The following is a 26,886-nucleotide window of genomic DNA, read 5'->3' as shown; positions in this document are numbered from 1 at the left end:
GAGGGGACTTTCTCATGGTCCCAGGATTAGAACCCAGTGAGAAGAGTGTGCTTCCATTCATGTGCAAGTGGGAGAGAGCAATGTATTTACTTAGGCATAGTATCTCTGGAAAGACACAAAGCAATCTCTTGAACTAGTTACCTCTGGGCCAGCAAAGCTAGATGGTTGTGGGCTAAGAGAGAAGGACCTTTTTTTTTTTTTTTTTTAAAAAAACCGTATAACCTTTTATACCCTTGTAATGTTGAAACCTGTGAATATATTGCTTACTCAAAAATCTGAATAAATAGAAATTCCTGTCGTGGGTGAGTAGTAATGAACCCAGCTGGTATCCATGAGGTCGTGGGTTCCATCCCTGGACCTCTTCAGTGGATTAAGGATCTGGCATTGCCGTGAGCTGTAGTGTAGGTCGCAGGTGCGGTTCAGATCCTATTTTGTGGTGGCTGTGGTGTAGGCTGGCAGCTGCAGCCCTGATTTGACCCCTAGTCTGGCAACTTCCATATGCCATGGGTGTGGCCCTAAAGGAAAAACAAACAAACAAAAAACAAAGAAAGAGGTGTTCCCTTCGTGGCTTAGCAGTTAACAAAGCTGACTAGGATCCATGAGGATGCAGGTTCGATCCCTCACCTTGCTCAGTGGGTTAAGGATCCGGCGTTGCCGTGAGCTGTGGTGTAGGTCACAGACATGGCTCAGATCCTGAGTTGCTGTGGCTGTGGTGTAGGCCGGCAGCTGTAGCTCTGATTAGACCCTTAGCCTGGGAACTTCCATATGCTGTGGGTGTGGCTCTAAAAAGCGAGGAAAAAAAAAAAAAAAGAAAGAAAGAAAAAAGATAAATAAATCAATCACCTCCCTCAGCATCCTCCTGGCGTGAGGAGGCGTCAGCAAGCTTCTAGTTTTGATCTGTGTTTTCAGATCTGTTGAACATAGGTTTCCTGAGTTTGTATAATACAATAATAGCAAATTATTATTTTTTCTTTTTTTCTTTTTTAGCTACCCCACGGCATATGGAGTTCCCAGGCCAGGGAATCAGACGCAAGCCACAGTTTTGACCTATGCTGCAGCCGCAGCAATGCCAGATGCTTTAACCCACTGTGCCCGGCCGGGGCTTGAACCTGCATTCTGGCGATGCAGAGATGCCACTGATCCCATTGCGCCACAGCGGGAACTCCAATAATAGCTCTGGTTATGTCTAAGGCCTGCTTTTAAGCATTTTATGTATGGGCTCATCGAAATCCTCACAATTGCCCTATGCAGGGGGTTGCTATTAACCATTTCCATTTTATATGTGGGGAAACAGAGACACAGCACTTGTGGAGCTTGACTGAAGCCTCACAGATAATAAATGACCAAGCCAGGATTGAACCCAGGCCTTCTGGCTCCAGAGTCTATGGTCTTCAGCATGCTGGCTAAGATTCAGAATCACCGCCTCATTGCTTTTGTTCCTTTTGGGGAGTAGTAGTGATGAGTTTCAACAGAAACTAAGATACCCTGCCCGTCCAAGATCCTTCCTCATCAGATGCCTTTGAACCACTTAGACACACCTGTACCTCCCTAGGTGTGTCATCTTATCATTGGTCTAAAACTTTCCTCCTAACATTGATCTAAGCTGTGTGCCTTTTTTTTTTTTCCTCCAGAAAATTATGATGACTTATATCATTGGTCAGTTGAGTCATATTCCGACTTCTGGGCAGAGTTCTGGAAATTCAGCAGAATTGTCTTCTCACGCATGTATGATGAGGTAGGTAGAGATTTTCTTTACTTGTTATCTCATCGTGGTTATGTTCCAAAACAGTGTTAATTTGGGGGAAGACTAAATCATATTTCCTTTCTTCTTTATTTATTCTTTTGGCCATGCCTGTGGCATGTGGAAAGTTCCTGGGCTGAGAATCAAAACTGAGCCACAGCAGTAACTCAGGTCACTGCAGTGACAATGCCAGATCCTTAACCTGCTGTGCCACAAGGGAACACCTCATTTTCTTTCTATTTTGTCAAAAATTTTAGGGAGTTTCTGCTGTGGCACAATGGGTTAAGAATCTGATTGCAGCGGCTCAGGTCACTGTGAAGGTGCAAGTTTGATCCCCAGCCCGGTGCAGTGGGTTAAAAATCCGGTGTCGCCGCAGCTATGGCATAGGTCACAGCTGTGACTCAGATTCTGTCCCTGGCCTGGGAACTTCCATATGCCATGGGTGCAGCCATTGAAAAAAAAAAATTTAGACCTGGGGTTAAATACACACCTAACTGGTGTATTTACGGAGTTCCTGTAGTGGCTCAGTGGGGTAAGAACCTGACACAGTGTCCGTGAGGATATGGGTTTGATTCCTGGCCTTGCTCAGTGGGTTAAGGATCCAGTGTTGCTGCTGGATGTGGTGTAGGGCATAGCCACAGCTCTGATTTGCCCCCTAGCCTGGGAACTCCTATATGCCGTAGGTATGACCATAAAAAGAAACAAAAACAAAATTTACATTCTTAACTATGTTAAAGTATACAGTTCAATGATAATATGAACATACACGTTTTTAAAAAATGATCAGTAGTTTTTTTTTTTTTTCCTTAGCCTGATTTTAGAGATTTTTTTTTCTTTCTTTTTTGGCTGCCCTGCAGCATATGGAGTTCCTGGCCAGGGACCAGATCTGAGTTACAGTTGTGACCTACGGCGAAGCTATAGATCCATCCCAGTGCTCCAAATATGCCACCGATCCCATTGTACCACAAGGGGAACTTCTAGAGAATTTTTTTCTTTTTTTGTCTTTTTGCTTTTCCTAGGGCCGCTCCTGCGGCATATGGAGGTTCCCAGGCTAGGGGTTTATTCGGAGCTGTAGCCACTGGCCTATGGCAGAGTCACAGCAACACGGGATCTGAGCCATGTCTGCAACCTACACCACAGCTCACGGCAACACCGGATCGTTAACCCACTGAGCAAGAGCAGGGATCGAACCCGAAACCTCATGGTTCCTAGTCGGATTCGTTAACCACTGAGCCACAACGGGAACTCCGAGAATTTTTTTCAACTCCTCATGCTGTAAATCAATAAATATCGAGGGAATGAGGACTTTGTTATTCAAAGTATAAATTATAGTGTTTTTGTTTTATTTATTTATTTTTGTCTTTTCTTTAGGGCCTCACCCACAGCATATGGAGGCTCACAGGCTAGGGGACAATTGGAGCCACAGCCACAGCAATGCCAGATCCAAGCCTCGTCTGCCACCTACACCATAGCCCACAGCAACCCTGGATCCCCGACCCACTGAGCGAGGCCAGGGATCGAACCTGCTTCCTTATGGGTCCTAGTCAGTTTCATTTCTTCTGATCCATGAGGGGAACTCCTAAATTCCTGTGTTTTTGCTTTAATTGTGGGGTGGACCATTCTGAAAGGTTCCTCTATAGGCACTTAGGAAAAAACCCCCAAGCTTCCAGCCCCTAAGGAAAGAGGCAGGGGTCAAATTTCCAGAAAATTGTGGTGGGAGGACCAGGTGAGCCCTGTACCTTGACCTCCCGGTTTCCACGTACCTGCTCAGACCTACAGCGTCGAGCAGCTGCCACATCTGTGTTATTTGTTTTCTCTCAGCATCTTTCATCAACTATTTGCTTAATAAATATTTGTTGAAAGAGTAAATTAGTGGGGTGGTGTTTTCTCTTGGCATTAATTTTTTTTTTTGACTTCAGTGAGGAAAAATTGACACGTATAATTGTATATATTTCAAGTGTACATGGGATAATTTGATATCCATGTACCTTGTGGAATAATTAGCAAGATAATTAACACATCCATCACCTCATAGTTGACTCTTTTTTTTTTTTAAACTATTTTTATTATGGTGAGAATGCTTAAGATACACAGTATTGCATCCATTTCTATTTTCAGTTTCTAGCCTTTGATCCAGGTCAGTGTTCAGTCTGTTTTGTTTTTTGTTTTGTTTTTTTGTCTTTTTGCTATTTCTTGGGCCGCTCCCGTGGCATATGGAGGTTCCCAGGCTAGGGGTCTAATCGGAGCTATAGCCACCGGCCTACGCCAGAGCCACAGCAACGTGGGATCCGAGCCACGTCTGCAACCTATACCACAGCTCACGGCAATGCCGGATCGTTCAGTGTTCAGTCTGTAAAGCAATTTAGTGATGCTTTGGGCTGGAGAGTTAGCTGGCTTCCTGGGGCGAGGGGTCACTTCTCAAATCCGTGGTGTCACTCTCACCTGCATACATGCCCTGCTCTGCTGTCCTCCCTAGGTTGTGGACACATCCAAAGGGATATCGGATGTCCCCGAGTGGTTCAAAGGCAGTCGCCTCAACTATGCAGAAAACCTCCTGCAACACAAGGAGAACGACAGGGTGGCCCTTTACGTGGCAAGTAAGTCCCAGCCACCACTCGGATTTTCCACTCCTAGTGTGTAGAGGCTCTGAAGCACTCAGAATCTGTGGTATACGGTTTCCAAACCGTACCTTTCTTTCTTTCTTTTTCTAAAAATTTTAAATGCTTTTATTTTCTTCTATTATAGCTGGTTCTTTTTTTTAAATTAATTAATTTTTTTTAGGGCCGCACCTGTGGCATAGGAGGTTCCCAAGCTAGGGGTTGAATCAGAGCTGTATTTTTTCTTTTTAAAAGTCTAGTTAATTTACAATTTTGTGCCAACTTCTGCTATACAGCAAAGTGATCCAGTCATACACACACACACATATATATACATTCCCTTTCTTATGTTATTTTCCATCATGACCTATCCCAAAAGACTCTATTTTTTTGTTTTTTTAAATAATTAATTATTTTATTTTATTTCATTTTATTTTGCTTTTTAGGGCCACACCAGTGGCATATGGAAGTTCCCAGGCTAGGGCTTGGGGTTGTTGAATCTGAGCTGCAGCTGCCGACCTATGCCACAGCCACAGCAATGCCAGATCCTCAACCCACTGAATGAGGCCAGGGATTGACACATCATGGATCCATGCAACCTCATAGATCCTAGTCGGATTTGTTAACCGCTGAGCCACAAAGGGAACTCCTCTATTTTTTTTTTTTGCTATTTCTTGGGCCGCTTCAGCAGCATATGGAGGTTCCCAGGCTAGGGGTTGAATCGGAGTTGCAGCCACTGGCCTACGCCACAGCCACAGCAACGCTGGATCTGAGCCACGTCTGCAACCTACACCACAGCTCACGGCAACGCCGGATCGTTAACCCACTGAGCAAGGGCAGGGACCGAACCCGCAACCTCATGGTTCCTAGGCGGATCCGTTAACCACTGCGCCACGAAGGGAACTCCCTCTATTTTTTTAAATTGAAGTATAGTTAATTTACAATGTTGTGTTAATTTCTGGTGTACAGCAAAGTGATTCAGTTATACATATAGATACATTCTTTTTTATATTCTTTTCCTTGATGATTTATCTCAGGATATTGCATATAGTTCCCTGTAGTTTTTTCTTTTTGTGGCATGCAGAAATTCCCCAGCCAGAGATTGAACCTGAGCCACAGCAGTGATAACATGGAATCCTTAATCATTAGGTCACCAGGGAACTCTCCATCCTAACTTTTTTTTTTTTTTTTTTAATGGCTGCACCTGTGGCATACGGCAGTTCTGAGGCTAGGGGTTGAATTAGAGCTGTAGCTTCTGGCCTACGCCACAGCCACAGCAATGCAGGAGCTGCATCTGGGACCTACGCCACAGCTCATAGCAACGCTGGATCCTTAACCCACTGAGCAGGGGCCATGGATCAAACCAGCATCCTCATGGATGCTAGTCAGGTTTGTAACCTGCTCAGCCACAGTGGGAACTCCCCACGGGGCTGTTTTAGATAGGCTACCAGGGAGACCCTGTGTGGAGGGTTTGAGCAGAACTTGAATAAGATGAGGAGCCATGTGGAGGCAGGGGGAGAAAATTCCAGGTGGAGTGGTGTGGGGGGGATGGCAGGAGAGGCATGTGGCTGGGAGAGGGGCAGGAGGTGCGGTCAGGGAGGCTGGTGGAGCCAGGCCTGGAGGCCCTCAAAGGCCTTGGCCAGGAGTCTGGAGCTGAGTGAGAGGCAGTGGGGCGTCCTCAGAGGGTTTGAGCCAGAGAGTTCTGGAATCCAGTTGTGGGGTGGGAACAAGGGTTGCATCCTGGGGAAGGAGAGTCTATTACGGGTGTGCCCGGAGCTCCATCACTGGGTGCCCAAGTACCATTTCTCTGGCCTCAAGCCGTGTAATGCCTTAAGCAGAACCATTCTGTCAAATACTAGCTTTATACAAATAGATGAATGAAGACATTCCCCAGAGTTTCTTTGCATTCTTTTAAGTATAACAAGACTTGGTTTACACCAGCATTTCAGTAACATGCGAGTTGTGTGTGATGAGCCCTGTCCACATTGTGACACTGGTCACAGGTGGACAGCCTCAGTGGGCATGGGCTTCGGGAAGCATGGAGCAGAAGGAGTAAGGAGGCTCTTTCTTCAATTGGGATATAATTTACATAACATAAACCTCACCTCTTTATTGTTTTTGTTTTTGTTTTTTTCCCAGGCTAGGGGTCAAATCGGAGCTGCAGCCTCTGGCCTACGCCACAATCACAGCAATGCCAGACCTGAGCCGAGTCTTCGACCTACATCACAAGGTCACAAGGTCACTCTGACCACAGTTCATGGCAACACTGGATCTTTAACCCACTGAGTGAGGCCAGGGATTGACCCTGAGTCCTCATGGACACTAGTTGGTGTCATTGCCATTGAGCCACAACGGGAACTTCAGGCGTTTATTGTTTTTTGTTTTTGTTTTTGTTGCACCCATGACATGTGGAAATTCCAGGGCCAGAGATTGAACCCGCGCCGCAGTGGTAGCCCAACCCACAGCAGTGACAGTGCTGGGTCCTTAACCCATTGAGCTACCCTCTTTATTGTTTTTTAGTTCAGTGGTTTTAGAATATTCACAGGACTGTTTCGTGTATTGACAAGGTCGTGCAAGCATCTCTCTCTAGTTCCATAACATTTCCGTCGCCCCAACAGGAAACCGTTAGCATTATGAAAGCCAAACCAAAGGTGGAATTCTACTCAGCCATAAAAGTAGTGAATTGTTATACATGCAATAACTGGGGTGAATCTTAAGGGCGTTGCACTGAGTGAAAAAGCCAATCTTAAAAGGTGACCTACTGTACAATTGCGTTCTTGTAACATCCTTGAAACTCGAAGATTATAGCCATGGAGAACCGATGTGGAGTGCCAGGGTGGGCTTGAGGGTGGGCGGGGGAGTGACTGTAATAGGGTGGCAGGAGGGGGATTGTTGTGGTTATGGAGGTGTTCTGGAGGTTGATTGTTGTGATGGTTGCAGAAAATGCTATAAAAATCACAGAGAACCACACACACACATTGTATCAATGTCAGCTTCCTGGCTTTGCCAACGTGCTGCAATGATGGGAGCTGTAACCAGTGGGGGAGACTGGGTGAAGGGTAGCCCAGACCTCTCCAGACTAGCTTTGCATCTTCCTGGCCACCTATAATTATTTCAAAATGAAAACCTGTATGAAAAAAACAATCACAACCTCAATCAAAGGATTCTTCATTTAATAAAAACATTAAAAAAGAAATCAGAGTTCCCGTTGTGGCTCAGTGGTTAACGAATCTGACTAGGAACTGTGATGTTGTGGGTTCGATCCCTGGCCTTGCTCAGTGGGTTAAGGATCCGGCGTTGCCATGAACTGTGGTGTAGGTTGCAGACTCAGCTTGGGTCCCGAGTTGCTGTGGCTCTGGCGTAGGCCAGTGGCTGCACCTCCGATTAGACCCCTAGCCTGGGAACCTCCATATGTTGTAGGTGCGGCCCTAGAAAGACCAAAAAATAAAAATGAAATAATATGTCTTAGAGGTACCCTTTCCCTCTCCTTTTTTTTTTTTTTTTTTTTTTCCCTTTCTGTGTAGTCGGATAAACCTGCATTGTGTTTTGCATTCTTTGCATCTGCATAACATCTTCTGGGAATGTATTTCTAAGCTATATCTGAAAAAGTGTTTTTGTCCATATCTGTGACTCAGAATGTCTTATTTTTTGTTTTTTAGGGCCACACCTGCAGCATATGGAAGTTCCCAGGCTAGGGGTCTAATTGGAGCTACAGCTGCCAGCCTACACCACAGCCACAGCAACACTGGATCTGAGCCGTGTCTGCAACCTACACCACAGCTCACGGCAATGCCAGGTCCTTAATCCACTGAGAGAGGCCAGGAATCCAACCCAAATCCTCACGGTTCCTAGTCAGATTTGTTTCTGCTGCGCCACAATGGGAACTCCTATTTTTATTTTTATGGTTATTATTATTATTATTTTTTTTGCTTTTTTGGGGCTGCACCCGCAGCATATGGACGTTCCAAGGCTAGGGGTCAATTCAGAGCTGCAGTTGCTAGACTATGTCAGAGCCACAGCAACACAGGATCTGGCCACTTCTGTGACCTACACCACAGCTCATTGTCAACGCTGGATCCTTAACCCACTGAGCGAGGCCAGGGATTGAACCCGAATCCTCATGGATACCAGTCAGATTCATTTCTGCTGAGCCATAGCGGGAACTCCTGAACATCTTTTTAGAATGGTCCTTTTTCTCTTTTCAGGGGAAGGCAAGGAAGAAATCTTGAAGGTGACCTTTGAAGAGTTATGGCAACAGGTGGCTTTGTTTGCAGCAGCAATGAGGAAAATGGGTGTGAAGAAAGGCGACCGGGTCGTTGGTGGGTTATTTCTGGCGCTTGTCATGGTGCGGTGGGGGGCGGGGGGGGGATCCTATGGCCGACTGAGGGAATGATTTGGAAGGAATGAGGTGGAGTCATGTCAGATTATACATGGACTCGTGTGTACATGTACAGCAAAAAACAGACCAAGAAGGAAGATCATTGAAAGTGACTGGCTGGAGGGAGCTGGACAATGAGAGTCCCTGGCACATTGGGGTTTTTTTTGGCCATGCCCAAGGCATGCAGAAGTTCCTGGGCCTGGGATCAAACCTAAGGCACAGCAGTGACAGTGCTGGATCCTTAACTCCTAGGCCACCAGGGAACTCCCTTTTTAAAACAATGTTTTTTAAATTTTTTAAAAAATCACAGAGCTGTTTGAAGAATTGGTGCCATGACATAGCACTAGTACCACGGGCCCGGATTTCCCGGTGCCTGGCCTGTGGCTCTTGGGCTGGTTATGTGGAGTCTTTCCCGGGCAGAGAAGCTATGTGTGCTTTCTCGGCCCCACCCATACACTGGCGCCCAGAGTGAGGCTGGTGATGAGGTCAGTGTTGAGACGGATTCCAGTCTAAGCCTGGCTGGGGTTCTGTGTGTTTTCTGCTGTGGTGTTGGGGTCAGGATTTAAATCGTTCTTTCCAGGATTGGAAATCAGATCTTGTTCTTTATTTTTGTCTTTTTAGGATTGCACCCACAGCATATGGAAGTTCCCAGGCTAAGGGGTGAATTGGAGCTACAGCTGCTGGCCTACACCACAGCCACAGCCACAGCTACAGCAATGCCAGATCCAAGCTGCATCTGTGACCTACACCACAGCTCATGGCAACGCTAGATCCTTAACTCACTGAGCTGAGGCCAGGGATCAAACCCACATCCTCATGGATCCTAGTCGGATTTGTTTCTGCTGAGCCACAGCGGGAACGCCCAGATCTTGCTCTTAAACCAAAGAGAAGGGCTTGCCTGTGTTCTCTCCACCTGCCCTCACTCATGGCACCAACTGCAGTGGCCCTGATTGTGTCCCTCCCCTGCTTGGAAGCGCACCGGCCCCACTGCCCTCAGGGTGGAGATGAGGACTTGGACTCCGTCAGCAAGCCGTGCACTCTCACTTCCTTCCCCGCCTCCTCGAAACATCCCCCCCCACCCATCCTCAGTCCCAGCTCCTGTCCTCCCCACCAGCCCCTAGCTCTCTCCCCAAATGGCACTCAAGGAAGCCACTTGTCATCCCTAAGCCAGGCCCTCCTGCTGTTAGATCCTCTGTTGGCGTCTCGTCCTCTTTCTACAGAGAATGGGTTGTAGGTAATTATGTTTTGTGATTATTTGATAATCAGTCTCCTCCACTTGGCTCCAAACTCCACTGCTGAACCGTCCCCCCCACCCGCATGGTCATGGGACCAGAGCCACCAGACGGGGCGACAGCAGGAGAAGCCACTGGGCACACTGGCATGGGTGTGCCTTTCTCCGGAGCTTGCTGCAAGTGGGTGCTCGGTGTGTTTACAAAGAGGGTGGCCTTACCCTAGGTCAGCTGCATGAATGGGCCCCACCCCGTGTCTTCTCAGATGACAGACGGAGCTGGCGGGAAGCCACCGCTCACCGGATGTCAGTTGACCTATAACGGAAAAGGACTGATTGTAAGGGACATGCCTCTTTGCTGCCTATTTCAGCCCTCAATGGAATATTCTCCTGCAGATCCAGGACTTCACCCTGCTGTCCTGTGGAAAAATCCATCACCATTCTCTCTGCACCCGCTTTATTTTCCTTTGTCACCTTACTCCACCCCCCACCCCCACCCCTGAAGTCATAGGATTTTTTTGTTTTGTTTTGTTTTTGTTTTTTAGAGCCACCCTTGCAGCATATAGAAGTTCCCAGGCTAGGGGTCAAATCAGAGATACAGCTGCCAGCCTACTCCACAGCCACTGCAATGTAGGATCTGAGCCACGTCTGTGACCTGCACTACAGCTCACGGCAATGCCGGGTCCTTAACCCACTGAACGAGGCCAGGAATTGAACTTGAGTTTTCATAGATACTAATCGAGTTCTTAACCCATTGAGCTACAAAGGAACTCCCATAGGATTATTTGTGTGGTGTGTGTGTGTGTGTGTGCTTACATGCACGTCTGTCCTCCAGTAGTAGAGGATGGGGCTTTGTCTCCTATTTGCTGCTGCATCTCAGTCCGAGGGTGCCTGGTGCATAGAAGGCATATAACGATTATTTATTGGATGAATGCATGTGTGCTGGGTCAGAGCAGACATTTTTGTGGTTGAAACCTCAGTTCTTCTCCATCCATTTTAACCTGTCTAGAAAAGGGATTCAAGGGATTCAGAAGGCTCTTCTAATCTCCAATGTTTTCCTTCCCTTCAGTTTTCATTTTTTTTTTCTATTTAAGGCCACACCATGGCTTATGGAAGTTCCCAGGCTAGGGGTTGAATCAGAGCTGCACCTGCCATCCTACACCATAGCCACAGCAACGCGGGACCAAAGCTGCATCTGTGACCTACACCACAGCTCCTGGCAATGCTGGATCCTTAGCCTACTGAGCAAGGCCAGGGATCAAATCCCATCCTCATGGATACTAGCTGGGTTTGTTACGCACTGAGCCACAATGGGAACTCCCCAACTTTCATTTTTAAAAATCTCCCTTGGAGACAAGTGTTTCTGTGAAGGAAAAACAGAGAACAGGATGTCTTGGGGCTCCCCCTTGGCTGTGCTTTCTTTGGGGACACCTGCTCTTGTGCCCTAGACCCCTGCTGCTTGGTGACACGTCCTTCCCGCGTGTCACAGCTTCGGTACTGATTTGGCTTGATCATAGTCACTAGATATGGGGACAGTATGTCCCAGAAGAGAGCTCTAGGAACTGAGTGTGGAGGGGGAGTCAACAGGGAGATGCTGGGAGGGCTTCAGTGATGCAGAGCTGCTCTCTGCTGTGAAGTGGGCATCATCTGGCTGGGTGTCAGGCCACCTAGCCAGCTGGGTGTCAGGCCTGGCCTCCCTGGGGTGAGGGGGCACCATTGAGACGCCTCAGTTTACACCCGCAGCCAAGTCTCTTCTGGGCAGCCAGCGTGTGTCAGCGGGTCTGCTCTGTGCTGGGCGGAGCCAGGGGGCCAAGGGAGCAACGCAGGACCCCCACTCCTTAGGACACTGTGGCCTGGTAGAGGGATGCAGTGAACCCAAAGAAAAGGACGCGCCCTCCACTGTGGTCAAGTAGGTGGTTCAGAGCCACGGGAGGAGGAACAGGGAGAGCTGTCCAGGGTGCTAACCAGATGGCTTTTGAGGAGCCTTGCTCCTCAGTGCACACATCTTTTCCTCTGGAACATGTACGGCAATCAGTTAATTAATCACAATCTCTTTGGGCATAAAGCTTCTCTGCCTTTGTTATTGTGAAAGCCCAGCCTCCTACTAGACAGAGGGCCAGAGCCCCTTACAGGCTTGTATCTGTCTCTCCAGCTTCATTGCCCTACTTCTCTCTTTCCTTCCATCTGTCCAGACATCCCCTTACCAGCTAGCCAGCCAGCCAACGTCTGCAGGTCTTGTTATGCAGGGCGTGGCAAAAGGCATATGATAAAGTGAGAGAAAGAGTACCTGCTCACAAGAGAACTAGGTGTTAAATTGCCAATTATGATGATAATACACAAGTGGTTATTATGGAACATCTGGTGAGGGAGGAATGCAGTGTGCTTTGGGGTGACTGGCCAGGGGCCCTGAGTTCATGGGGTGGCCTGAGGAGGTTTCATTTGCATTAAGGGCTGAGGGATATGTGTGCACTGAATAAGGAAGGCTGGTGTAGATGGGAGGTTGTTCAGGCAGCCCAGGCAGCTTGTGCAAAGGCCCTGAGGCAGGAGGAGCTTTGGACAACTGAAGAACTGAAGGAAGGCTTCTGTGGGAGACAGCCGGGGGAGACGAGGCCGGATCATGCAAGGCTCATTGATGGGAGGGCGTTGGAGGGGGTGCCAGAGGAAGCGGTCAGGGTGGCTGAGGTGATTGGGCCATCTGAACAAGAGGTGTCCAGGCAGGTGGGCTGCACCTGGCTGTTCTCTGTGAGTGCTTCACTGCCAGCCCCTGCCCCCAATCGCGCCCTGGCTCTCGGAGGTGCTTTTGTCTTTTTGTCTTTTTTAGGGCCGTACCCGTGGCACATGGAGGTTCCCAGGCTAGGGGTTGAATTGGAGCTGTAGCTGCCGGCCTACACCACAGCCACAGCAACGCCAGATCGGAGCTGTGTCTTCGACCTATGCAATAGTTCACGGCCACGCCGGATCCTTAACCCACTGAACGAGGCCAGGGATTGAACCCGCAACCTCATGGTTCCTAGTCAGATTCCTTTCCGCTGCACCACAGTGAGAACTCCTCGGAAGTGCTTTTGAAAGCCCACTGCCTCCACACACCCTGAACCGAACTTTTTCCCTGTGTTCCCTTCACAGGCTATTTACCCAACAGCATGCACGCCGTGGAGGCCATGCTGGCGGCCGCAAGCATTGGTGCCATCTGGAGTTCCACGTCACCAGACTTCGGTGTGAATGTGAGTCAGGGTCCCTGCAGGTGCCCTGGATATGTGGCTACCACGGGGTGAGCATTCCATGTGATTCCCCTGACATTTTGGGTGGGGTGTGGGCAGCTGCGAGGCAGGATGGGCAAGGCTAAGAGGCAAGGCATCTCAGTGGCCTCCCCAGTCACGGACTCCGAGAAGTTGCCAGAGGAGCTGAACCTCAAGTCTACACATAAAACAATTCTTCCTTTCCAATATCCCTCATGCCCAGCTGTGTATATTGGCTGCATTAGTGCATGTTATATGTGACAGGCAGTGTTGAGGACATGCAGCAGATGCTGCCCGGTCGCCTCTCCTTTGACTTTATGACCACTTGAGATTTCTGATTGTTTATCCTCTGCTGACAGTTTTCCAGATTTGCTCGTGGAAGCTCCCCTGTGCCCTCCCTGTGTCCATCAATGCCATTTCTTTATTATTATTTTTTTTCTTTTTAGGGCCACACCTGCAGCATATGGAAGTTTCCAGGCTAGGAGTTGAATCAGAGCTGCAGCTGCCAGCCTACACCACAGCAACATGGCATCTGAGCCCCGTCTGCGACCTATACCGCAGCCTGCGGCAATTCTGGATCCTTAACCCACTGATCCACAATTGGAATTCCCATCACTGCCATTTCTGATCTCTTACTTTGGGTTTGAGCTTTTCACTCTGTGCGGGAGGGGACAGGCCTCTTTATTCCCGTAAACCCAGAAAGCACCAGGGACTGGGTGGGCCAGCTGCTGGAGTGGCCCAGGCCGGGGCAGAAAGTGGGCTTATCCTCCACCCCACCCCCACCCCTGCTCCCTGGGGAGAAGGAAGAAGCCACACAGCAGGACTTGGGACCCCTTCTCTCCAACCAGGGACCTGGTTTGATTGCAGAGCCTGGGGGATAAGGGCCTCTCAGGAGCCATGAGGACAGATGCTGTTACAGTCCACATCCCTGATTGCCCTTCCCCTGCTCTGGGTGTGGGCCCTTCACTGGGCACCGGTCAATACAGCCCCAGGTTAAGGGCTGGCCTGGCTTGGCTGGTCGTGCATCCCTGGGTGAGTTATTTGTCCTCACGTATAGAACAGGGGCAGTGGGAGGAGTCTTGTGAAGTGAGTGTAGACCGTGTGGACCCATGGTGGCATGGAGGATGGATGCTTGTGGCCTCAGATATGATGATTGCACTTTCCCAGCTCCACGCTCTGCGGCCCATGCACCTTGTCCGCAGGCCAGACTATTCGGGTATGAGCTGAACTCGGGCTTGCTGCTTACTGAAGGCTCTCAGGGTCTGTGTCATTTACCCCCCCACCCCACTGTGTGAAGGAGGGGCAGGCAGATGTGCTTCTGTGACAGAGCTCTGAGCAGTGAAGCAATTGGCTGAGGCTGGTCTGTGCCCCCGAGGGGTGAGGACCCAGCTCTGCTGGGCTCAGGGAGGGGGTCACCTCAGACCTCACCGCTGGTGGCCTTGGTCACGCCTCCTGGGGCTTGGCTGGTCCTCTCCCAGGACCACCCAGGTGTCTGGACTAACCTGAGACTCGAGTTCCAGGGGGCTCTCTTAGTCCCCAAGGCCCTCCATGAGCTGCTTGGGGCCAGGCCGTCCTTGTGGGGGTCTTGGAGGATTAGAACTGGGTCCCTGGGCACTGCTGTCCTTGGATCCCTCAGCAGGCCTTGAGCTGTGTTGCACGGAAGTGGTGAAAGGGCCTCAAGGTTCATTCCGGCATGTGGCATGGAGCTCCTGCCCAGATTTGAATCTGATTGTGTTGCTTCCTGCCTGGCATCCTCAAGGCACACTGTAGGGGGAGCTTGTGGGGACTGCAGCATTGACACTCCTAGGGTTGGGACAGCACTTTTAACCCTGCCCCTGGTCAGTAAATGTTGGCTGTTACTAATGAGTAGGGAGATGGGTGGTTTATTTATTTTTTTCTTTTTTTGGCTGCCTCATGGCACATAGAGTTCCCAGTTCAGGGGTCAGATCCAAGCCACAGTTGCTAACCTAAGCCACAGCTGTGGCAATGCCAGATCCTAAACCCACTAGGCTGGGCTGGGCTGAGGATTGAACCTGTGTCCCAGTGCTCCCAAGATACCGCTGATCCTGTTGTGCCACAGTAGGAATTTGGGTGGTTTTGAGTGAACGGGACTTTTAAACAGTTGTGAAGCTACTGGGTGAGCAGTGTGTAGCCTTGGGGCCAGAACAAAGCCCCTGCCTGAGGACTGCACAGAGAGTACAACTCCCGGCTTGGCCTCTGGCTGGGGATCTAAGCCACCAGGTTTGGGGTGGGAAGGGTCAGGGGACAGGCAGGGGCCCAGCCGCTTCCCACTTGGCTGTAGCATTGACAGCTGGTGCTGACCCTGCGCTTGGGCTCATTGTCCTTTGCAAAATGTCATCACTGGAGCCTGCTCCAGCTGACTCTGGTCCTCAGGTCCTCTCAAGTGGAGGATACAGCCAGTGGATGGCTCTGGAGCAGCGTCTGGACCTCCCTTCCCTGGTGTGAGGTGGTTCAGGTTTTCTGGGATGATAGCTGTTGTTGGGGCTGCTATAGGCACTAGGTGGCAGCATGGCTCTGCTCTGGCCACTATCCTTAGCACATTTGGTTCCTATGCCTTCCTACTAAGATGCTTCCCTCTGCCCTGAGTTCTGGGAAGTGGTCCTCGTCTTTCTGGGGCCCTGGTGCAGAGCGGGGTACAGGTGGGCATGTGCGCCATCCTTTGGAGTGAGTGTCATGCAGCTGACAGTTAACATATTAGTCTGGTGACCTCACACCCTCCAGCTGCCTGCACCACCTGTTGGCTCCAAGGGTGAGCCCTGCGTGTTGGAAACTCTCACTCAGGTGGCCACAGGTACCTGTGTGCTGAGTAAGAGCCTGGGACAGAACAGTGATGCCAGAGCACGAGATGTCTCCTTTGTTAACCTATGGGCAGCATCTAGAGTTAATGATGAGGCAGGGCCTGGGGCTGGACTGAGGAGCCATGGGCCCAGGATGGCCCACTTCAGTGGTTTGCAAACCTCTGCTTAAAAAAGAGGTCCGTAGGAGTTCCCTGGTGGCTCAGTGGGTTAAGTATCCACCATTGTTACTGCTATCACGCGGATTTGATCCCTGGCCTGGGAACAACAAAAAAAGTGGACCCTGCTCTTAATTTACGGCATCACCATTTTAGACTTCAGATGGACCCCCTTTTCAGTAAAGGGTACTTTTCTGAAATCTGTAATGAAACGTGAATGTCTTTCCTACTTTGAATCATGTTTCTTATTGCAAATCACTGACCATCCCTATTATCAAGGGAAAATCACCCCTCTTGCAAATCCTGATGTTAACTGTTTGGTTCCTTTATGATGGGGTCACATTGCTAGTGACTGAGAAGTAGTTCTAGTCCCGGGGCACACGTGTGGGCCGGGCGCCCTGGCACGTGCATGCGAGATCGTCACCAGGCAGTTCAGAAGCCTGGGGCTGGGTCTTCTTGTACACGTGGCTTTGCCCACCCACAAATGCGGTGGTGACCTCCCCTCCCCTGGCCAGGCTGGTGATGAAAGCACCCTCTCAGTTGCCAGGCCAGGTGCCCGTATGTGTGGGCTGTTCCCTGGAGGGATGGGGACACTTCCTCTCTTCTTTCACTGTCTCTTGGCTCTGCGTCTGCCCTGCCCCTCCTCACCACATGCCCCTCTTCTGCTTCTCCCACTTCTCCCACCCTCTCCACTTGGATGTGCCCCCCATTGGGCTCGGGGGCATCGCCAAGTGAGGGTTGTGCTTGATCTTTAGGTCCCCAACCTGCCAGCCTCACTCAGCCTGCCAGGTCCTGTGCGTTTTGACATTTAGTTTTTTCATTGTTTCACTGTTTACCTTTGAGTGGGTGGCTTTTTCAAAGACATTGGGCCTCTGATACCCACACATCTAGGAGCCAGGCCCGCAGCCTATAGTCCTCACCTCAAGGAGCACTTTCAGGTCTCTGCGTGTGAGCGTGTTCATGTGTGTGTGTGTGTGTGCAAATCTCTGTGTGTGTGTGCATGCACATAAATAGGGCAGCTGTTCTTCTCACACTGGGTGGGCTGTCCACGTGATCCAGTGCTGGCTGTTGGTTTCAGTGCTTGATTGGTTGCTAAGCACCACGTTCTGGCAGCTGCACCGTCACAGGTGTGTTCGGTTCCTCGCCACTTGAGAGCAGTTTTCCACTGAGCAGCCCTCTTCTGGACCAGAACAGGCCAACAGTTGTTTTCTGAGGCTCAGGGATCCTGACCCTTGTTTGATCAGCCAGGAAAACCGCCACCTCTCGTGGAATCTCTGAGTCTTTCTAGGGTGCCATGGGCCCAGACCTTGGTTCTAAACCCTGTGTTGTCCTTGAGGTCTGTTCGCTCTCCCTGTGACCGAGGGTCCTCTCTGTGATGTCTGAGCTGCAGGTCACTTCCCGGCTGGTGCTCCCACCTGTGTGGGAACAAGCCAGAAGGGATGCTTGGTGCCATGGAGAAATTTCTGCTGCCTTCCAGGACTCTCCAGTCTGACTCCATTCAGCTCCCCCTACCCCAGGCTTTTCTCGTGGTGCCCTGTGCTCAGAACAGCCTGACCCCCTCCCTCCTGGCTATTGGGCCTGCTCCCCTTCAGCCTCTGAGCAGAGTGCTCTCTGGGGACTTTCTGAATAAAAGAGACTCTGTCCTGTAATCTTTAGCCCAGAGGGTCTCTAATTTAATTGTGCATCACCTGAGGGGCTTGTGAAAACAGATTGCCAGGCCACATCCTGACTTTCCAGTTGAGTAGGTCTGGGGTCCTGAGTGATGCTGTTGTCGCCACAGGAGCACTCCGAGGGGCCCTGGCCTCCCCTGGTCTGGCCCACATGCTTTGCTGACTCCTGTGGAGCTCTGAGAAGTTGCGCCTGGCCCACTCCAGGGCAGTTAATTAGTTACCTAATGAGTTTAGTTAATCATCGTGCTGCAGATGGCTCCGCCATGCAGCCAGGTGGAGACCCTGCCCATCATGTCCTGGCATCACTGATGATACCCTTGGAGTAGCCCCCGGTGTTGACCTTGAGCCTCTGCATTGGCCTGATGTGCGAGGGACCAGGAGCGCCCTCTGGGCAATGCCTTTCCGGGCTTTGTTTTTGTGGATGAAAATGCTCCACCATGTTCTGACCTTGACAGGCTGGGAGGAGAGCTGGAGGGGAGACTATCTGAGAGAGCTTGTACCTGTCACCCTTGGGGTCGAACCAGTGTGTCAAGAGGCAGTTCCAGAAACAAATTCCTTGGCTGCCTGGGCAATGTACCTTCTCTCAAGAAAGGGCTGTTCTTGGTGGGAGGCGATCCCACATGTGGTGTAAACAGACAACTGGGTGTGGTGAACCTGATTTTTTTGTGTGTGTGTGTGTGTGTGTGTGTCTTTTAGGGCTGCACCTGCCGTGTATGGAGGTTCCCAGGCTAGGGGTCCAATCGGAGGTACAGCTGCCGGCCTACACCACAGCCACAGCAATGCCAGATCCAAGCCGCGTCTGTGACCTACGCCACAGCTCATGGCAACACCGGATCCTTAACCCACTGAGCGAGGCCAGGGATTGACCCCACAACCTCATGGTTCCTAGTTGGATTTGTTTCTGCTATGCCACGATGGGAACTCCGAGCTTGCGTTTTAAAACGGGGTTTGTTGATGAGTGGACACACATAGGTTTATGCATTTGCTCAACAAAAAGTATCATTTGGAGGATTCAGATACCTCTTTCATCGGAGATTAAAAGAGAACCAAAATATGGGGCTTCTTTGCATATCCAGCTGCCTTTTGGGAAGGTGAGCCTTCTGTCACATGCTCTGTGGGAGCCGAGCAGAAAGGCTCTTTCTGTAAAGTGGGGACTCTTTGTGGGCATGCAAATACTCATCTATTGTTTTCCTATTTGTTAGACTCTGTTTGTCTGTAAGTCCTTCTGGTGTTTCTTTTGCTTTTTTTTTTTTCCTTTTTGGCCTCATCCAAGGCCTGGGGAAGTCCCCTGGGCCAGGGGTTGAACCTGAGCCACTTCAGTGACAACATTGGATCCTTCCTTCTGGTGTTTCTTTGGATTGATGCTTTCCCTGAAGTGATGATCCTGTCTTGGGAGCACATTGGGTTTTCCCTGCTCTTCACTGGCCTCTGGGTGATGGGGTCGCAAGGTCATGGCTAGTGCACTAGCAGTGCTGCTTTTTCTTTTCTTTCTTTCCTTTTTTTTTTTTTTTCTTTTTTGGGCTGTCCCTGCAGCATATGGAAGTTCCCCAGGCTAGAAGTCGAATGGGAGCTGCAGCTGTGGCCTACATCACAGTCACAGCAACGTCAGATCCGAGCCATGTCTGTGACCCATACTGTAGCTTGTGGCAACACTGGATCCTTAACCCGCTGGGCAAGGCCAGGGATTGAACCCGCATCCTTGTGTATACCAGTCTGATTCTTAACCTGCTAAGCCACAACGGGAATTCCACCCCCCCCCCTTTTTTTTAAATGCTGCTTTTTCTTTTCCTGGAGATGCAGCCGTGCTGTCACCTGCATAAGCTTTTTGCCTTTAGGATAAGCGACGACGACCCTTTTTTTCCCACTCCAGGGTGTTTTGGACCGATTTTCACAGATTCAGCCGAAGCTCATCTTCTCTGTGGAGGCCGTCATGTACAACGGCAAAGAACACGGCCACATGGACAAGCTGCAGCAGGTCGTGAAAGGTGTGTGGGCTGGCGGGGCAGGTCAGGGTACAGGGGTGAGAGCCTGATAGGGCTCCCGCAAGCTCCTGGGAGCTGCGAGCTACAAAAGACTGAGTGATGCCAGCCCTAGATTGTGCTACGTTTCAGCCAAAAAAAAAGATCGACGACCACATCTGCCTGTCCTGTAAGCTTGTGTTTTCTCCTCCCTGCTGCTTGCAGGGCTACCAGACCTGGAAAAAGTGGTGGTGATTCCCCATATCTCCTCCAGAGAGAAGATAGACATTTCGAAGATGCCAAATAGGTAAGCCAGCCACAGGCTGATCACTGGTTCCATGTGGAACCCACTCGAAATCCCACCAGGCAGCAGGTCCTGTGGATCTTTTTTTTTTTTTTTTTCTTCTTCTCACTTTTCAGGGCCGCACCCACGGCATATGGAGGTTTCCAGGCTAGGAGTCCAAATGGAGCTTCAGCTGCCGGCCTACACCCCAGCCACAGCAACATCAGATCCTATCCTCATCTGCAACCTACACCACAGTTCACAGCAATGCCAGATCCTTAACCCACTGAGCAAGGCCAGGGATCAAACCCGCAACCTCATGCTTCCTAGTTGGATTCGTTTCCAATGCGCCATGATGGTCCTGTGGGTCTTTCCACATGCAGTCAGGGTGTTTTCAGAGGTTTAGTTAAAATCATCATTCTGCAGTTGGGCACCTGAGGGCCCCAGAGGGATTCCCCCAAGACCACCTGGTGGCTTAGCAGCAGAGCAGAGTCAGTCCCAGGTCCCTCTTCCTGTGTGGTGGGCGTGGATGGGGCCAGGCCACACCAGTTCTGCATGGTGACTGATGTGTATCCACACGTACACACGTGTGCAACATGTGAACACCTCTGTGTGTTTCTGTATAGTGTATATGTGTATACGAATGCATGCATATGTACACACAGGCATACACAGAAAGGTTTATACATACCTAATATGCTTTTTTGTTCTAGAACCTTTTTTTGGTCCCTATTGCTAATGGTCTCTTCCTTTGCTTTTCTGACATTCGTAAGCTAATAGATCATATGCCTGGAGCACCTTCATTCTGAAGAGAAAGTAAGAAAAGGGATTATGATCTGGTCAAAGTTGAATTCTTCCCAAAGTTCTTGTTGCTATGTAATTTTCATCTTTTTTTTTCTTCCTCTTTTTTGGCTGCCCCGTGGCATATGGAGTTCCAGGGATCAGATCTGAGCCACAGTTGTGGAAGCTGTGGCAAAGCAGGATCCTTTAACCCACTGTGCTGGGTGGGGATGGAACCTGTGTCCTGGTGCTGCAGAGATGCCACCAATCCTTGTTGTGCCACAGCAGGAATTCCAGGTTTCATTTTTCTTGAAGTGATCATAGGGGAGAGAGTTCTGAGATCAGTTCATTTAGCCTTGTGTCTGGGCTGCAGGCAGGAGCCTCTGAGCAGCCTGTTAAGGCCCCGTGGGAAGCAGTGGCAGAGGGGGGTCCTGTGCATGCTGCCGGTAGCAGGTGGGGGCTGTGGAGGGAGTGCAGACGCCTTGCTCTCAGGTCAGACAGCGGTGGATGCCCGGCTGAGGGGTTTTGTGCAGACACCCTCTGGGGCGCTCAGAGGAATAAAGCTCATGTATTGCCCTCAGGGTTTATGCTGGGTTGGAGGTAGGGGGCGGGACACTTCTGCAGGGAGGGTGGCTCATGACCACTGGGCCCAGGAGACTCAGCCATGCTGGACAATAAGGGGCACAGGAAGTGCCCAGGTGGGGAGAGAAGGGCGTGGTTCCTTCTCTGTGGGGTCTGGGCGAGGTGACACCTAAGGTGGCCTTGAGAGGTGAGCAGAGTTCAGGGACAGTGTGGGTGCCAGGATTCCAGAGGCTGAAGGGAGCTGCTGCAAAGCAACTGTTCTATGAAGACTGTGGCCTCAAGCCATACTGCTGGGGGTCAGATCTCAGCTCTGTGGCCCCATGCCAGCGATCAGCCTCTCTGTACCTTGCTTTCTCCATCTGTCAGTGGAAATGACAGCAGTACCTTCCTGCAGGCTTTGGGGTGCGCAGGAAGTTAGCCCTCCGTGGTGTCTGACACTGTGAGCAGGTGACAGCCTCGGGCTGGAGTGGGCTCTGTCCTCCGGGTCAGGATGCGCAGGTCTTTATAGGCTACCCCGCAGGCTTGGACTTGTCCCCTAGACTGTGGGAACCCTGCTGACCTTGATAAAGTACAACCAGCTGCAAATTTAGCTCCCCTGCTTTTATTGATGGGGCCGCAGGGGACGGAGGAAAACAGGACGGTTAGCTGGCCCCACTGTGGCCCGGCTTTTATTTTTCCGAACATGTTTATTGGTAATTGATATAAAATGAAAGCATCCAGGAGAATTACATTAGCCACTTCATTTAGCTTCAGACGATGGGGGGAGTGTCTCCCTCCCCTAATCCATCCTGGGAGCCGGGCCCCATCGCAATCCACCTTTTGATTGTTGGATGCCATAGATAAACTGAAAGCCCATGTGTGGAGGCCTGGAAGGGGGGGCTTTCAGTTTTAGAAAAGCAACAAAAGTAATGGCTATTTGCTGTGATTTGTAGACCAACTGAAAGAGAAGGTTTTTCTCTGTATGAAGCTTCGAATAGATTGGGTCTTTTATATAAACTGGATGCATATGGGAGGTGGAGGTTTCAGTGGGACCTCCATTGGCTGGAAAATTCCACAGTGAATACTCTTCCTGATAATCTGGAGAGGAAGGCTTTGCTTTTTACCACTCAGAGTTGAAGATTTTGGGTGCCCTTTTCAAACTGCCACACCTGCCCCAGGAGACATTTTCACCTTCAAGGATACCATCCAGTGCAAGACAGCACACTTCTTCACTTTAGTGTGTGTGCATTTGAATTCTGTATTTAAAAAAATTATTTTGGCTGTGGCTGTGGCATGTGGAAATTCCCAGGCCAGGAATCAAACCTGAGCCACAGCAGTGATGACGCTGGATAACCACTAGGCCCCCAGAGAACTCCTAGTTTGTGTTTCAGAGTGACTGTCCTTGGCAGTTTGCTGCAGGCCGAGTTTACCTCATTTCTCCCTCTTCTTTGAAAGAAAGTTCTGTTTGTTGAAATGGTAGTGCTTTTTCCGCCTTTTCTTCTCCCTTCTAAACCAGTGGAGGAACAGGGCCATGGGTTCTGGATCCATGTGTCCACAGCTCTTAAAATACAGAGACCAGAGAGTTCCCTGGTTGTTTAGTGGGTTAAGGATCTGGCATTGTCACTGTCGTGGTTCTGATCATTCCTGTGGCATGGGTTTAACCCCTGGCTGAGAACTTGCGTGTCTCGGGCACAGCCAAAAAAAAAAAAAAAAAAAAAAACCATCTCATCCAAGGTGGCTTTGTGGCTTCCACTGCCCTGTTTCTGTGCAGAAATTGTTCCCTTCAGAGGTTCTGCATCACCCGCAGTGACCTTTTTTTGTCAGCTTTGGGGGTGAGGGGAGGGCAGACCATTTGGGCAATAGCCAATAGCTGGGCTTAGTTTTATTTGTTCCTGGACAAATATTTGTGTCTGTCTATTGTAAACCTCAGGATATAGGAAATGATATTTGCCTAGCAGGTTTTCTGTCATAGAAAGTCTAGAGTTGGGACCGTGGCCACAGCTTCTTGCTGTGACCTTCATACATCAGAAGTGGTCACCACTGGCACCTCATCCCCTCCGTTCTCCAGGGGCAAAGGGGAGCATTCAGACCCACTTGGCTCTCACTTCCCTTGGGGGGATCTGGGGAAATGAGGCGTTTGCAATCAGAAGCAGAGTTTGCATACAAACAGCCAGCGTGTTAATTGTAAGAGATCCTTCCTCCTGCTCCTTTGCCACAATGTTGATTAAAGCACTTAGATTCTCTGGAGAGACAGTCCTTGGCCTCGTCAGCCGTGCTAATAAAGCAACTGGAAATTTTCACTCAATTAGTTTTCCTTCCATTAGCCTGAATCCGTGAGCCTCGACTTTCCCCTCCCCTTGTGGAAAGCTCCCAGACAAGTCTGGTCCCCAGAATCCAGACCGTTGTCCAGGCAGACGTGGAGGAGAGCAAAGGGGGGGGACTCAGCCGCCCCCCACCGGGGCCACCCCTCTTGGTGTTCTGGAATCTTCACTCTTTGTCTCTTATGCATTTTTGCCCACAGTGTGTTCCTGGAGGATTTCCTGGCCACTGGGAAAGGCGAGCAAGCGCCCCAACTTGAGTTCGAGCAGCTGCCGTTCAGCCACCCGCTCTTCATCATGTTTTCGTCTGGCACGACGGGGGCGCCCAAGTGCATGGTGCATTCTGCTGGGGTAGGTCTGCGACCACCTGCTCCCCAATCCCTGGACCACCCAGCATGTGGCACCGCTCTTCACTAGGGGCGCCCATCCTGCAGAAATCCTGTCTTGAGCCGGGCGATCAGGGGCTGAGTTGGGCCTGGGCCAGGTGGGCCAGTGACAGTCACACTGCAGGTCACGACTCCTTAGGGGGTCGCGTGCCCAGGGATGGGCCCTACGTGCATTTTATTTTATTTTTATTTATTTATTTTTTTGATTTTCAGGGCCGCACCCGTGGCATATGGAGGTTCCCAGGCTATGGGTCTAATCATAGCTATAGCCTCTGGCCTACACCACAGCCACAGCAAGGCAGGATCTGAGCTGCGTCTGCAACCTACACCACAGCTCACGGCAACGCCCGCTCCTTAACTCCCTGATCAAGGCCAAGGATCAAACCTGCCACCTCATGGTTCCTAGTCAGATTCGTTTCCGCTGCGCCACAATGGGAACTCCCTTACCTGCATTTTAAACAGAAGGAAACAGGATAGATGTGACTAGACAATATCAGCACATCGGAGTTCTGGTCGTGGCTCAGTGGTTAATGGATCCAACTAGGATCCATGAGGTTTTGGGTTCCATCCCTGGCCTTGCTAAGTGGGTTAAGGATCCAGTGATGCCGTGAGCTATGATGTAAGTCAAAGACGTGGCTCAGATCTGGCATTGCTCTGGCTGTGATGTAGGCCGACAGCTACAGCTCTGATTAGACTCCTAGCCTTGGAACCTCTATATGCCGTGGTGCGGCCCCAGAAAAGACAAAAAAAAGAAAAAAGAAAATATCAGTGCATCAAGGGTGGTAAGAGGTATTTTGTGATTTTGTGAAACCGTCATCTCAGTGCGGGTATGGGAGGTGCAGGAGTTTCAAGTCAGAAGTTTCAAGTTGTCATGACTGTGAGTTTTGGTCTAAGAGTTTGAAAGCCCCTGGGTTATGTTATAAAGTGCAGTTAACTGAAGGACTTATCATGTGTGTCAGCGCAGGCTGCCGTAGCAAAACAGCACAGACTGGGGCTTGAATGACAGATTTACATCCCCAGGTTCTGAAGCCTGCACGTCCAAGGTCGGGTGTGGGTGGGGCTGCTTCCTTCTCAGCTCTCCCTTGGCCGGCCCCCTGCTCACTGAGCCTGCAGCTTTGCCCTCACGTGGCCTCTTCTGTGCACATGCAACCCTCTATATTTTCTCTATATAAGGTGTCTGTCACATTGGAGGAGGGCCCACCCTAATGGCCTCATTTGAATTTCATCCCCTCCTGGAGGCCCCGTCTCCAAGCACAGTTACGTTCTGAGGAGCCAGCTATTAGGGCTTCTCAGCTTGGGGGGGCAACACTGTTCAGCCCACAACAGGTGCTTTTCATTTTTCTATTTATTTCATCAAAATTTATTTCACCATTTTCTATTTATTTCACCATTATTAAAGCACCTGATGGGAGCTCCTGTCATGGTGCAGTAGAAGTGAACCTGACTAGGAACCACAAAGTTGCGGGTTCGATCCCTGACCTCACTCAGTGGGTTAAGGATCTGGTGTTGCTGTGAGATGCGGTGTAGGTCACAGCCACGGCTCAGATCCAATGTTGCTGTGGCTGTGGCGTAGGCCGGCATCTACAGCTCCGATTAGATCCCTAGCCTGAAAACTTCCACATGCCACAGGTACGGCCCTAAAGAAAAAAAATAAAACATGAAATAACTAAGTGTTCCATGTTACACATATAGATCAGCTACTTTAACTTTTTTTTTTTTTTTTTTTTTTTTTTTAGGGCCACACATGAGGCATATGGAAGTTTCCAGGCTAAGGGTTGAATCGGAGTTGTAGCCTACAGCTGCGGCCTATACCACAGCCACAGCAATTCGGGATCCAAGTCTCATCTGCAACCTAAGCTACAGCTCACAGCAACACCAGATCCTTAACCCACCGAGTGAGACCAGGGATTGAACCCGTATCTTCATGGGTACTAGTTGGGTTCAATACCACTGAGCCATGATGGGAACTCTCAGTTCCTTTTTTGGGCTGCACCTGCAGCATGCAGAAATTCCCAGGCTAGGGACTGAACCTGACCCACAGCAGTGACACCTCCAGATTCTTAACTACTAGGCCATCAGGGAACTCCTCTCAGTTAGATCTTGTCATAGCCTTTTCTCCCCACTGCTGAGGAGAAGGGGATTTTCCGAGTGGAGAAACCTCAGTTCTCAAATTTTTGCTCATGTTCCTCGTAGCTATTACTTAGTAAGATGTCAATATTTGGAAATGAAATATAAGATTTCTCTTATTCTCGCTCCTTTAGCTTTTGCAGATGTTCTCTGCACCTAGAAGCTGTTGAAATCCCTTCCGTAGAAAAGAAACATTGACATTTGAATCACTGTAATGCCTTGTTCAGCTCTTTACACAGTGTTCTCATCAGAATGTGGAAAGGTGTTAACACAGCTTCACTGTTACCTGTATTTGGACCCATGGAAGGTCTGGTGGCAGGTTATGTATCATAACACACGAGCCTGTTCATTCACAGCAGGTGACTTCTCAGGAACCACGAGGCTGGAAAGAGGGGACTTCATGGCTCATAGGCTTAATTTCTGGAAGCAACACTGGCCAAGCCCAGTGGCCCTTGGTAGGAGTGAGTGCTTGTTGCCCATACCATCCTATATTATCAAATCAGGTCAGGACTGTTCAGAATCCAAGGTGTGGCTGCTGGCTGCGTGTTTTCCCTGCAGAAGGGAGCTGGGGTCCGCCTGGTCAGAGGCCAGGTAACGAGCCACAGAGGTGAGCATTTTTAGAAACCTTGCAGATGAGGTCAGTGTGTGT

The 26,886-nt window shown here is 50.0% G+C and overlaps 1 protein-coding gene across 4 annotated transcripts in view; it reads left to right on the top strand.

Annotated features, from left to right (window-relative positions):
* AACS (acetoacetyl-CoA synthetase) overlaps positions 1–26,886 on the top strand; it is a 58,000-nt gene that overhangs the window by 6,797 nt on the left and 24,317 nt on the right. Inside the window, exons 2-8 of one of the 4 annotated variants that reach the window (XM_047760326.1) lie at positions 1,632–1,735; positions 4,218–4,338; positions 8,544–8,657; positions 13,068–13,165; positions 19,695–19,809; positions 20,008–20,089; positions 23,928–24,075. In XM_047760326.1, coding sequence (XP_047616282.1) covers positions 1,632–1,735; positions 4,218–4,338; positions 8,544–8,657; positions 13,068–13,165; positions 19,695–19,809; positions 20,008–20,089; positions 23,928–24,075 — 782 coding nt within the window. Of the gene's footprint in view, positions 1–1,631; positions 1,736–4,217; positions 4,339–8,543; positions 8,658–13,067; positions 13,213–19,694; positions 19,810–20,007; positions 20,090–23,927; positions 24,076–26,886 lie in introns of those variants that run through there. The other 3 variants (XM_047760330.1, XM_047760329.1, XM_047760328.1) reach the window with 3 other exon arrangements.

The sequence above is a fragment of the Phacochoerus africanus genome, chromosome 15 (assembly GCF_016906955.1).
Source record: "Phacochoerus africanus isolate WHEZ1 chromosome 15, ROS_Pafr_v1, whole genome shotgun sequence".
Lineage (NCBI taxonomy): Eukaryota > Metazoa > Chordata > Mammalia > Artiodactyla > Suidae > Phacochoerus > Phacochoerus africanus.
The sequence above is the reverse complement of the archived record's forward strand: the minus strand, read 5'-3'. Positions and strand labels throughout refer to the sequence as shown.